Raw genomic sequence first — 13,951 nt, forward strand, 5'->3', positions numbered from 1 at the left:
TTCTGACTTCTTGCAATTGTGAGTTTATCTCGCAATTCTAACTTTATAACTCAATTGTGAGTTTATATTTTGCAATTCTGACTTCTTTTCTCAAAATTGTATGATATAAAGTTGCATTTTATATAGTCAGAATTGCACAACTGCGAGTTTATGGCCCAGTTTCACAGACAGGGCTTCAATTCTGACTTTATAACTCGAGTTTATATATCACAATTCTCTAAAAAAAAAAAAAAAAAAAAAGTGCTGGAAAAAAAGATGTAAACTTGCCATTACAAGAAAAAAGTCAGAATTGTGAGGTAAAAATTTGCTGTTACCTTTTTTACTTTTTATTCAGTGGTGGAAACAAACTTCCATACAAACTAATTTCATTGATGTACAGCTGTTATATAAACGCTTGGTTAATATCCTGAAATCAGTTAAGCAGACACAAAGAACATGATAAGCAGCAATTACAACTTGCGCTCATAATGATTACAATATAAGGATAACATTGATTTCAATCTTTCTTTTTTCCTTGCAGTTACTGCTGGATGTGTTGTTGTTGCTCATTTGATTGATTTTGAATATTTTTTTGATCAAACCCCTTGTGCTAAGTATTAAACAGCACTTTCCCTGCTGAAATGAGCCTAACCCTCTGTACGTTTCACCTTCCCTTATCCTGTCATCCAACACGCACGGGAAGCCAGCGGCTCTGTGTCCACTAGAAGATAGTATAGGAAAGTCTGCGATGACGTCAGGCTGACTGATTGGAGCACGTCGCTCTGGGATGTTTGTCCAAGCGCTGTCAGGGTCTGACACAGGGCCGAGCTACAGGATGGGAGATAAGAATCCGGTTTCAGCGCAGCACATTTCTGCTCGACTGACTCATCTGCAAAAACAGGGGTACACAGGCAGTGAAGAGGTTCACACGACTACAGGCCTCACGAAACCTGAGTACATTCAGTCTGGAATCAGACATCAGCAGTCAGTCACATGGGCTGCATTCAGAATGCAAATTTTATCTGAAATATTTATTGCATACTGTCAGAAAAGTTTGGGGTCAGTGTAAGTTTTTTTTTTTTGTGTATGCAAGTCAATAGTTTTATTCTTCAAGGATGCATCAAAGTATGTTAGTATGCTATTCAGCATACTCAAGCAGAGGTGTTTGAATATCGGTATTAAACCATTCATGGGTGTTGTGATGGTTTAAGTTTAAAGCGCATGTTAAGCTGTGGTCTGGATGAGCTGGATTTCAGTGATACTCGTGTTGCTAGTGAATTCGAGTAGGTCATTGTGAGCATTGTGTTGGTGCCGCTGAGAGGCCGTGTGCTTTGGGTCAGGGGGAGGATCTGTCCTCTTTCAGGGTTTCTTCTCTTTAATGAAGCCTCTCTCTTTTGTTTTCTATTCTGATTTTCACCCCCCCAGAGTGTGCAGCACGCTACATCTCAAGAGAAACCATGCACAATCAGGGTTACTGTGTGTTGTGTAGATGAATATTCAATGCATTGGCTGTGGTACCTGCCCTGACAGCAGTGATCCAACGCTTTTGTTTTATGATCCGTGCATTAATAAAAAAAAAAATAATGCAATTCATACTTGAATGCACCTTCATGAGCACATTTTTATATACACTACAGTTTAAAAGTTTGGAGTCAGTAAGATTTTTTTTTTTTTTGCTTGACTTAATTTCGAAAGAAATTAATACTTTTATTCAGCACAGACACATTAAATTGATTAAAAATGACAGTAAAGACATTTATAATGTTCCAAAACATTGTTGTTATTAATAATATTGATTGATAATAATCAGAAATGTTTCTTGAGCAGCAAATCATCATATTAGAATGATTTCTGAAGGATCATGTGACACTGAAGACTGGAGTAATGATGCTGAAAATTCAGCTTTGATCACAGGAATAAATTACATTTTACTATATAATATAATAGAAAACAGTTATTTTAAATTGTAATAATATTTCACATTTTTCAATGTATTTTTGATCAAATAAATGCAGCCTTGGTGAGCAAAAGAAACTTCTTTATAAAACATTTAAATAATCTTACCGAAATCTGAACTTTTTATGGGTAGTTTATATATATATATATATATAGTTTTTATAACTACATATTATAAATTAATATATATTAATATATTATTTAATTAATATATATATATATATATATATAAATTTTTTTTGTATGGGTTTAATAATTATCCACCGTTCTGAGAAAAAGATAATTTTATGAATTTCTTAAACAGAGAAACCCCAAGAAAATCTCATGATATTTATGATTTCATGCATTCATGATATTTACAAAAAATATTTAAAATGTATATTAAAAAAGTTATTAAGCTTGTGTGTGTCCAATATTTTTTTAAGTTTAAAAAAAATGTGTGAGATCAATACAAATATAAAAAAATAACACTGCAAAAATGATGAAAATAAACTACTTAAGCTTTAGGTTTAAAAATATTTGTTCCTTTTTATCATCTTGTCTTTATTTGCCACTGATCATTTACTGATAACATGTGCTTTGTGAATCTTACCCACCTGCCTGTGATTCTTCTCTCTCTAGCAAACCTTTCCTTCCTGCCAGGCTGAATCTCCACATGAATTATTCCACATGAATCTCGCTCATGGATCTTTTGTACGCTCTAAATTGTCCCGAGTCTGCCAACAATTGGTCCATTCAGGAGCGCTTGATTGGGTTTGCTTTTGGCCGGCGTGGGAGAGAGTCGAGCCGAGAGCATGAAAGGAGAAAATGCAAGGACGCACAAAGCCTGTTGTGTTGTTGATTGTGGGACTATTTATTATAAGATTGTTGCTGTTAAAATGTTATGTGCATGGATGATTGGAATTTAGTGCAGTAACTCATTAAAATACTAGATTATGAAGAAAAAGTGGTGATTGTGCATGCAAAACTTGCTGCTCAAGGTGTTGTGGGTGGTTGCTAGGGTGTTGCTTACTGGCCGAAGCTTCTCTTTCTCTTTCCTCCTCTGTTCCGTCAGTGTTACTGTGGACGCAAGGTGATTGTGGTTACTACGGTGATAGAACAAAGTACCACAGCCCCTGGAATGTTGTGAAAGAATGTGGCGGGTGGGGGGAGAATAAACCACTCCGGCGCTGATAACAGAAGAACCGGACAATACCAAACCCTCTGATGACCCTGAACGGTGTATCGGCCGTTTCAATGGTGCTTCATAAATAATAAGCAGATGTTGTTGCAGACAGTGAGGGTTCTTGGAATCAATGTGTGTGTGTGTGTTTGTGTTTGTTTATATCTTCAATGATGAAAATGATTCGTAAATCATTTTACAGTCAGTAAGATTTTTCTTATGCCTCTTCTGCTCACCAAGGCTTCATTAATTTGATAAAAAAATACAGTAAAAAAAGATAAATATTATTACAATTTAAAATGACAGTTTTCTATGTGAACATATTTTAAAATGTAATTTATTTCTGTGATCAAAAGCTGAATTTTCAGCATCATTACTCCAGTCTTCAATGTCACATGATCCATCATTCTAATATGCTGATTTGCTGCTCAAGAAACATTTATGATTATTATCAATGTTGAAAACAATTGTGTTGCTTCATATTTTTGTGGAAACTGTGATGCATTTTATTTTTCAGGATTCTTTGATAAATAGAAAGTTCAAAAGAACAGCATTTATTTGAAATAGAAATCTTTTGTACAATTATAAATATCTTTACTGTCACTTTTGATCAATTTAATGCATCCTTGATGAATAGATTTACAAAACTTTTGAACAAGCAGTATATATGCAAAATAATACTACAAAAAATGCAGAAATATGTTTTACACACACACATGTAAATATGTATATTTTACACAATTAACCTCTAATTTCCCTTTGAATTCTTGTTGATCTGACTTTATCAGACCCATTTGACAGATATTATTGAGATTTTAATCCATCAGACATGTTCATAAATGTGACTAGTTATGTTATTTTATTCAATGTGTTATGGTTTGGGTTAATTTAGTTAATTTGCTTTATATAGAAATGAGTTTGTGGTGTGACCTGACAAACGTGTATGAGTGCAAGTAAACATGCAGTTTGTTTTAGTCCCAGAACATGAAACATGAACATTAGTCACACACTAATGCCACTCCTTAGTGCGGTATGAAGAGTGTGTGTGTGAGAGAGAGTGTGAAGAAGGATTAGAAACAGATGCTGGCATTGGCGATAAGCCACATTACAGCTCTCTGAGCGTTTCGTAGATGACGATGTCTGCTCTGGTTCTGTCCTGAAACTCAGATGTGTGTTTATATTCACCAAATCCATGATGACATTCTGTTTTAATATCATTCAACAGGTTTATTTTGTCCATCCACTCAAACTGGGATTTTTCACAACATTGTTTCTAGGATGTTCTTAGTGGTTTTAACATGTTACTATGTGGTTGCTGGGCAATTGCTTTGTGTAATGTAACATTCGCCATTCTAATTCAAATCCATCTGATAGGCTGCCTCTGTGGTTTTTTTAGCAAAACTGAGTTGTATTATTAGACATATATTTGCATAGCAGATGGTCAGAAGCTCATGAATATTCAGTACTGTTTGTTCATGGTTCTCTTTACATTCTCAAAGACAATCATGAGTTTGTGTGCTTGTGTCTGTGTGTATATTTGTAGTGTTTGCTTTAACCAACCGAGTCCGAGTCGAGCCTGAGTCTTTAACCAATCAAGTCAGAATCGAGTCTGAGTCTTTAACCAATTGAGTCAGAATCGAGTCTTTAACCAATCGAGTCAGAGTTGAGTCTGAGTCTTTAACCAATCGAGTCTGAGTCAAGTCTGAGTCTTTAACCAATCGAGTCCGAGTTGAGTCTGAGTCTTTAACCAGTTGAGTCAGAATCGAGTCTTTAACCAATCGAGTCTGAGTCGAGTCTGAGTCTTTAACAATTTGAGTCTGAGTCTTTAACCAATTGAGTCAGAATCGAGTCTTTAACCAATCGAGTCCGAATCGATCTTGAGTCTTTAACCAATCGAGTCTGAGTCTTTAACAATTTGAGTCTGAGTCTTTAACCAATTGAGTCCGAGTCGAGTCTGAGTCTTTAACCAATCGAGACTGAGTCGAGTCTGAGTCTTTAACCAATCGAGTCTGAGTCGAGTCTGAGTCTTTAACCAATCGAGTCTGAGTCAAGTCTGAGTCTTTAACCAATCGAGTCAGAATCGAGTCTGAGTCTTTAACCAATTGAGTCCGAGTTGAGTCTGAGTCTTTAATCAATCAAGTCTGAGTCAAGTCTGAGTCTTTAACCAATTGAGTCTGAGTCGAGTGTGAGTCTTTAACCAATCGAGACTGAGTCGAGTCTGAGTCTTTAACCAATTGAGTCCGAGTTGAGTCTGAGTCTTTAACCAATCGAGTCCGAATCGATCTTGAGTCTTTAACCAATCGAGTCCGAGTTGAGTCTGAGTCTTTAACCAATTGAGTCAGAATCGAGTCTTTAACCAATCGAGTCTGAGTCAAGTCTGAGTCTTTAAAAATTTGAGTCTGAGTCTTTAACCAATCGAGTCCGAGTCGAGTCTGAGTCTTTAACCAATCGAGACTGAGTCGAGTCTGAGTCTTTAACCAATCGAGTCTGAGTCGAGTCTGAGTCTTTAAAAATTAGAGTCTGAATCTTTAACCAATTGAGCCTGAGTTGTCCATGCTTTCTCCATCCATGCAATAGGCCTAAATGCACATCCTTGAATGAGTGCGGATTTCTAGTATTTATTTGAACTTCTCTGGTAATATCTGTGGTTTGACCCATTTCAGAGGCGGCCAAAATAAAAAATTAATATGCACTGAATTAAGCTCTACGAACTTGATGTGCGATGCTGTGCTGACTGTCATGTATGCACATGAATCACTGTCACATGCACAGGCTCGGAGCAATGTAAGTTACTGCATAATACTTTTTTAACAAGCAAAATAATACAGTCATGATACACATTATTCGTTTCACATTATCAAATGCGCTGTCACTTTAATTTGAGCTTGAGGCCCTGTGTGGTCACACACTTGGCACAGCCCTTGTGACGGTACTGCGAGTCATTCTCAAAGACAATCATGAGTTTGTGTGCTTGTGATGTGTGTATATTTGTAGTGTTGGGTTCGAGTCCACCTTATTCAAGTCCGGGTCGAGTCTTTAACCAACCGAGTCCGAGTCGAGTCTTTAACCAATCGAGTCCGAGTCGAGTCTTTAACCAATCGATTCCGAGTCGAGTCTTTAACTAATCGAGTCCGAGTCAAACCTGAGTCTTTAACCAGTCGAGTCCAAATCAAGTTTGAGTCTTTAACTAATCAAGTCCGGGTCTTGAGTCTTTAAACAATCGAGTCCGAGTCGAGCCTGGGTCTTTAACCAATCAATTCCGAGTCGAGTCTTTAACTAATCGAGTCCGAGTCAAACCTGAGTCTTTAACCAGTCGAGTCCAAATCAAGTTTGAGTCTTTAACTAATCAAGTCCGGGTCTTGAGTCTTTAAACAATCGAGTCCGAGTCGAGTCTGAGTCTTTAACCAATCAATTCAGAGTCGAGCCTGAATGTTTAACCACTCTAGTTTAACCAATCTAGTCTGAGTCGAGCCTGAATCTTTATGAATCTTAAATAAAAGCCATGCCGTCAAAATAAAAGTCACAACAACAAGCACAGTTTACATCACTTCAGAGTTCAGAGTGCGAATGCAACCAGGAAAATGGCCCTAGGGGAACATTAGTTCTCGAGGAACCACCCTGGTGGCTAGTTCCTATAACTAAGTTCCTGGAACAACATGGTGTGAAAGCCCCTATTATTATTACATGCATATGTTAACTTTTTATTATTATTATTTAAAGAAGAAACTAAACCAATGTATAGTTGACATTTGAGGCTTAATGCTATAGAAAAGCAAAAAAAATGTTGTTTGTTGAATGTTTTCAGCTTGTTTTTTTGTATAATAAAAAATCTGGCATGCAGTTGCATCAAACAATGGTATAAAGCTATTCAAAACTACATTCAATGTAATTGTGATCATCGTAATTAATAATCGCAGTTACAATTTCAAGGGAATAATCGACAATTATGATTTTTGTCATAATCCTGCAGCCCTAATGCACTATATTACATATTCATATATTCATATGTTATTGATGCCTTCATTATTTAATGTATATGTATCTAATGTATTGTGGGAAAAAAGTTCTTATTACTGGCACCATTTAAATGTTTAAATTTCAACAACGAATTGGAATAGAAACTTAATGCAGTTTTTGTATCAGCTTTTTATGTGCAATTTAAATGTCTATATGCAACTCAGCTTTTGAGTATTGATTTTTAAATCAATTTAATTAATTTATTACTTAGTAATTTGTTTCGTTTTTTGACTAAATGAAAGCTTTTTTGTTTTGGTAAAAACAATCATTTAGATGCATGACTAGTAGGAACAGAAGCTGGCGGTGTGTCAGTCATTGACCACATGTAATATAATATCATGTGAATATCATTCAGTATTAAATTGAAGCAAATTCCCTTCGGTTTAGTTAAGGAACGTGAGGTTTAATCGATCCCAGTTCCTTGCCTTTGAAGGTCTGGATCATTTCCAGTCACAAACGGCCTCAAACACTTTACTACTCGACCAGCCATTACAAACAGACCCACAGCTTGAAACATTAGCAGAGAGTCGATATCACAACCAACATCAACATATCATCACCGTTCAGTCTGGAACCGACTCGAGCATGTGTCTGAAATAACAGTCCTGAATCTTTGTTCTCTCGCCCACAGAGAAGAAGTCCACGAGAACGCCGTTCGCTGGAGGAAGAGGTTCTCCTTTGTATGCAAAATGAGCGCCAACCCCAACACGGGCGTTCTGGACCCCTGTGTGTGTCGCGTCTCTGTGAGGAAGGTAGGTTGAATTCATCAAGGATCGGTCTCGTTAAAGTGAGGTTAAATTTGAGGTCTTAACTCCCGCAGGACTTGTGGGCGGAAAGCATGCCGAGTTTGAGTAGACCTTGGAACTAAAATTAAAGCCGAAGGTTTTCGCACATGTTGTCAGCTTGAAGTGTTGCTTATGAAGAGTGGGTTTGGGTGAGGGTGTGTTTAGGTATGTTGGGATAAACATTGATGCCGTTCAGTGCGTCTGACTGTCCCGTCACTGAACTTCACACTCTTCCTGTTTTCATTACAGGAACTCAAAGGAGGAAAAGCATATTCAAAGGTGAGTGAAAGCATCCACATCTTTCCTTTCTGTACATTTATATATAGAACTATGATTGTGCAATTTAACATTCAATGGTTCACAAAAACAATTTATACTTGAAGAATGAATAGTACTTTTGGGAAATCTATTTAAAATGATGTTTACTCACATGAGATGAAGAGACAACTGTAGATGCACTACTGTTCAAAAGAGTTGCTTTTTTTTTTGAAAGAAATGAATGCTTTTATTCAGCATGGATGCATTAAATGGATCAAAAGTGACAGTAAAGATATTTATAATGTTACAAAAGATTTATTTGTGTTTCAAATGCTGTTCTTTTTAATTTTCTATTCAAATATTAATCAAATAATCCTGAAAAAAAAATGCATCACGGTTTTCACAAAAATATTGAAAATATTAATGTTTCTTGAGCAGAAAATCATCATATTAAAATGATTTCTGAAGGATCATGTGACACTGAAGACTGGATGCTGAAAATTCAGCTTTGATCAGAGAAATAAATTACATTTTAACATATATTCACATAGAAAACAGTTCTTTTAAATTATAAAAAAATATTTCACAATATTGCTGTTTTTACTGTATTTTTGATCAAATAAATGCAGCCTTGGTGAGCAGAAGAGACTTCTTTAAAAACAAAAAAAAGTATGATTAATATGATATTCTTTTTTTTCATATTCTTTTTATACCCAATATATATTTTTAAATATTATATTTAAATTATTAAAATAAAATAATAATTACTTATTTAAATAATTATTTAAAAAAAATAATATTTAAATTATATTTTATAGTTACAAATGCAATTTAAAAATTCAGGTATCTATGGAAGCATGTTTCCGTCATGAAATAAAAAATAAAAAAGGTAATTTTTTTATATATATATAATATATATATATATATATATATATATATATATATATATATATATATATATATATATATATATATATATATATATCAAAATTCAGACTTTTTTTTTCTTGCGTGTTATAATGTCCAATTGTGAGGGGAAAAAAAGAAGTGAATTTATATCTCACTATTCTGAGAAAAGTAGTCAGAATTGTGAGATAAAAAGTACCTTTTTACTTTTTTTATTTAGTGCCGGAAACAAGCTTACATAGGTATCGGTACTTGGTATTGGCAAGTACCAAAAATGAAAGTATCGGTATCGGACTCGTTGTGGAAAAAGTGGTATTGGTGCATCCCTAGTGTTTATCAATGATTTTATATGTTTTATTAGTGGTGTTTGAATCAAACATCATCATTATTACATGTTTATTTGCATACAGTTTATACCATGTTTAATATATGGAAGATTATTATCTAAATGTAATGATATACCTACGACTTTGTCGCATAAAACTTAATGAATTTAATAAAGGGTCTATAAAGTGCTGTGCCAATTTGAAATCAAGCAGTCAAATAGCAAATTACATTTACGAAATACTGCAAATGCCTCTTTTCAGTTTTCGTCGAAATCCTCTCAGCTTTGTCCTTGAGATGTACAATCCTCATTAAAATCTCATAAAGAAATCTAGTTCATCAGTGCTCTCATCTGTCAATGCATGTCATGTGAAAGGACCTTTACAAGGTGTATTTGGAGTCATACATCACATTAACACAGTCAACATCACATTAAACTTTACAGCGTTATCGTGCACAGGAGCCACTATCTCACCTCACCATATTGTAAACACATTTGTCTGGCTTGTCACAAGATTTACACGCTCATTATGATGCCATGGTCATTTGACCGCAGTCTTCAGGCATGTGACGCTTATCTTACATAAGCAATGCTTATTACTGCTCACATAAAAGACCATTCAAAGTCACGGCCTGACCCGAAAGTGCTCTAGATAGTACACAGAGGTGGGGAATGTTTCATTCTTCAGCAGTTAATCGACTTTTCCTTGTATTTTCCCTGCAGCAGGGCTAAGTTTGGATTTCCCTGATCTAAAAATACTCGTGAGGAGCTCTTTAAATACATGCATCTGGCAACAGTAGGTGTTCAGGGAAATGAACCCTGAGGGGATCCGGCGAGCAGCTCTGAGTCCTGACAATAAGTCAACAGGATGTTTAACTAGCAGCCGTCTACTAAACATTCACCTAACGCTCAGACGTGCAACAGGAATGCTGCTTTGTTGGTGTCAGAGTATCAACTTAATGAATGTACTCTTAGTCGCTCTAGTTGAGAAAATGTCTGTTAATTGAACTAGGCATTTATAAGTTTAGACTTGGATGATACTTAAAGGGTCCCTTTTCACAAGATATAATAAAAGTCTCTGGTGTCCCCAGAATGTGTCTGTGAAGTTTCAGCTCAAAATACCCCACAGATCATTTATTATAGCTTGTCAAATTTGCCTCTATATGGGTGTGAGCAAAAACACACCGTTTTTGTGTGTGTCCCTTTAAATGCAAATGAGCTGCTGCTCCCCGCCCCCTTTCCAGAGGAGGGCAGAGCTTTAACAGCTCAACAACAACAAAGCTGGAGAATCTCACGCAGCCAAAATGAGGATTGTCAGTAACGGTGTTCAGCCTTACATTGTTCAAACCGGAGTCGACACTGATGGAGAAACTCAGGAAGAAGTTACAACTTTTAGAATGAAACTGAATGTTTCATTCTTTGTTCTCGGGGGCGGGGTTTATGTAAATTTTAGGGTTTGTAATGCCACCAACGCAGGAAGAAGCTTGTTGTAGTCCTTAAAAAGCGATTTCTGTAAAAGAAAATATCTCCCTTTGCATTGAACTTTGAGCGTCGTAACTTTGCAGATGTTGTTTATGCTCAAACAGCAACATTACACACTAACTAAAGTTAAAAAAGTGAAATCATAAACAACCACCGCTTTAAGATTTTCAACTGTTGCACAGTAAAACAGAAAATGAAAACAATCCTACAGATTTTTTTTAAAGAAATAAATGCTTTCATTCAGCAAGGATGCATTAAATTGAACAAAATAACAAAATATATCACAGTAAAGACGTTTATAATGTCACAAAAGATTTCTATTTCAAATAAATGCTGTTCTTTTGAACTTTCTATTTATCAAAGAATCCTGAAAAATAAAATGTTGTCCATAAAAATATGAAGCAGCACAACTGTTTTCAACATTGATAATAATCATAAATGTTTCTTGAGCAGCAAATCATCATATTAGAATGATTTCTGAAGGATCATGTGACACTGAAGACTGGAGTAATGATGATGAAAATTCAGCTTTGATCACAGGAATAAATTACAGTTTACTGTATATTCACATAGAAAACAGCTATTTTAATTTGTAATAATATTTCACAATATTTCTATTTTTACTGTATTTTTTTATCAAATAAATCCAGCCTTGGTGAGCAGAAGAGACTTCTTTCAAAAGCAAAACAAAAAAATCTTACTGAGGAAGTAGGTTTTCTGTCACATTATCTGGGAAACATATGATTCATTTTGTCATCACTGGTATATTCTGGTATGGACAGATCAGGAATTTCCCTGTAAGACGGTTCAATCTTATAATCATATTAGTTATGAAAAGGCAAATATTCAGCAAACTGCTTGGCTGGGAAAGAGCAGAGGACAAGCCTGACGTGCACCATATGCTCTATACCGCTGCCAAACTATAATCAGCACACATTTCACATTTGCCGTGGCATGATGGGAATCCTGTGCTTATAAACAAAAGCAAATGTCAACCGTGTCTGTATGTGTCTGATCTTCCCAGCTGGGCTTTGCTGATCTGAACATGGCGGAGTTTGCTGGTTCAGGCTCCACTGCGCGCTGCTGTCTGCTGGAGGGATACGACACCAAGAACACCCGCCAGGACAACTCCATCCTGAAGGTCAGAGGTCAAACTGGAGCTGACATTCTGCATCATTCTTTTTTTTTTTTTTTACTCATTCTTTATTAGAAACAGTATTTTCTATCAGGTATACAGAAAAGAGATCGAATTAAAAGTACCAACAAGGACAACAAACAAACAAACAAATAAAACAGAAACGTAAAATTTTTATAAACGTGCCAACAGGTGTGCAAATATAAGGGACAGTAAACAAATTCAAGAAATTAATTAATTTTAAATAAATAAGTAAATTAATTTATATAATATTTTTTTCTTAGTTTTTTTCTTAGTTTTTACTGTCCCTTATATTTGCACACCTGTTGGCTTGTTTTTAAAAACTGTATTTAATTACATATGAATATAATATTTATTTATTTGTTTATTTAAAATTAATTAATTTCTTGAATTTGTTTACTGTCCCTTATATTTGCACACCTGTTGGCTTGTTTTTAAAAACTATATATATATATATATATATATATATATATATATATATATATATATATATATATATATATATATATATATATATATATATATATATATACACATACATACATACATACATACATATTCATATATATATAATTAAATATAGTTTTTAAAAACAAGCCAACAGGTGTGCAAATATAAGGGACAGTAGACAGAAATAATATACAATTTTTAATAAAATAATAATTTAATAAAGTATACAAACAAACTAACATAAGTAAATAACTAATAAAGAAAAAATATTTATATAAATTAATCTATATTAAATGATATATATATATATATATATATATATATTCAAAGGACAGTAGACAGAAATTAAAGAAATTAATTTAAAATAAATATACAAATAAATAACTAATAGAAAGAAAGAAAAGTATTTATAATTTTTGTATATACCTTCTTATTCATTTTATTCAGTTTGTTTATTTGTTCATTTATTTATTTTCATTTCTGTTGACATCTCTTGTATTTGCACCCCTTTTATTTTTTATTTTTTTATTCATTTAAATAAAAATAATTACAGAATTAAATAGATTATTATAATTATGCATTGTAATAACAAACTGAAATTTAATATATTTTTAAAATCAAGCCAGCCGGGGTCAAAATACAAGGGACGGTAGATTTCAATTCAAAGAAACGACTACAATAAATAAATAATTAAATAAGGAAGAAATTAAACAAACTTAACACTTTTAAAAAGAGAATTCGATAACACACCAGGCTTGTAAACATGTATGTGATCACATGCACATTTCTGCTCTTTCCTATATGATTTGTTAGTCGTGGTTATGCAATATTCTTGAAACTGGACTCCATCTTGCCTCAAAAATATTCAACTGAAGTCTAAGGTTGCAAGTTAAGCAAGCTTAAATAAGGTTGTAAGTTAAGCAAGCATAATAAAAGTTAAAATTGATCTGTGAAAATCAAACATGTTCTTTCCCGTCCATTTGAAGGTGACCATTGGAATGACTCTCTTATCTGGAGATCCGTGTTTTAAAACGTGAGTGTCACTTTTCATTGTCTGCTGCTGTAATGTGGGCTCTGGCGCCCCCTTAAGGATCATAAATGACAATACAACAAGTTTGTGACTGATTTAACGAGTGTCTGAAATGTGTTTTTGTATAATTAGTCCACCAAGCACAGCCAAATGTATATCTGTGGCCGGTCAGGACCCTTCCCTGCAGCTGGACTGTAAAGGAGAAGGAACAGCTGAAGTTTTGCCTCGACTGACTAAACAGAGACCATCGATACTCGGCTCTGGTAAAAGTCACATCATTAAAGGTGTATTTCATTACAGACATGATATGAGAGTAATTTATTTGTCAGTAGTAATATGATTAATAAATAAGCAGTTCAATTAAGTTTGAGCATGAAAAAGCTCTGAGATGTCCTTCCAGCGGGAGTTATTTCATTTTGAATCATTGTTTTGTCTGTTTTGTTTT

General features: G+C 34.4%; 1 protein-coding gene across 3 annotated transcripts in view; it reads left to right on the top strand.

The window, feature by feature from the left end:
* Positions 1-13,951, top strand: part of fam102aa (family with sequence similarity 102 member Aa) — a 36,004-nt gene that overhangs the window by 15,460 nt on the left and 6,593 nt on the right. For 2 of the 3 annotated variants that reach the window (XM_048209267.1, XM_048209268.1), the window contains exons 3-7: positions 7,746-7,866; positions 8,149-8,178; positions 11,895-12,011; positions 13,463-13,509; positions 13,639-13,790. In XM_048209267.1, the coding sequence (XP_048065224.1) occupies positions 7,746-7,866; positions 8,149-8,178; positions 11,895-12,011; positions 13,463-13,509; positions 13,639-13,790 (467 nt within the window). The remainder of the gene's footprint in view (positions 1-7,745; positions 7,867-8,148; positions 8,179-11,894; positions 12,012-13,462; positions 13,510-13,638; positions 13,791-13,951) is intronic. The other variant, XM_048209269.1, reaches the window with a different exon arrangement.

The sequence above is a fragment of the Megalobrama amblycephala genome, linkage group LG12 (genome assembly GCF_018812025.1).
Source record: "Megalobrama amblycephala isolate DHTTF-2021 linkage group LG12, ASM1881202v1, whole genome shotgun sequence".
Classification (NCBI taxonomy): domain Eukaryota; kingdom Metazoa; phylum Chordata; class Actinopteri; order Cypriniformes; family Xenocyprididae; genus Megalobrama; species Megalobrama amblycephala.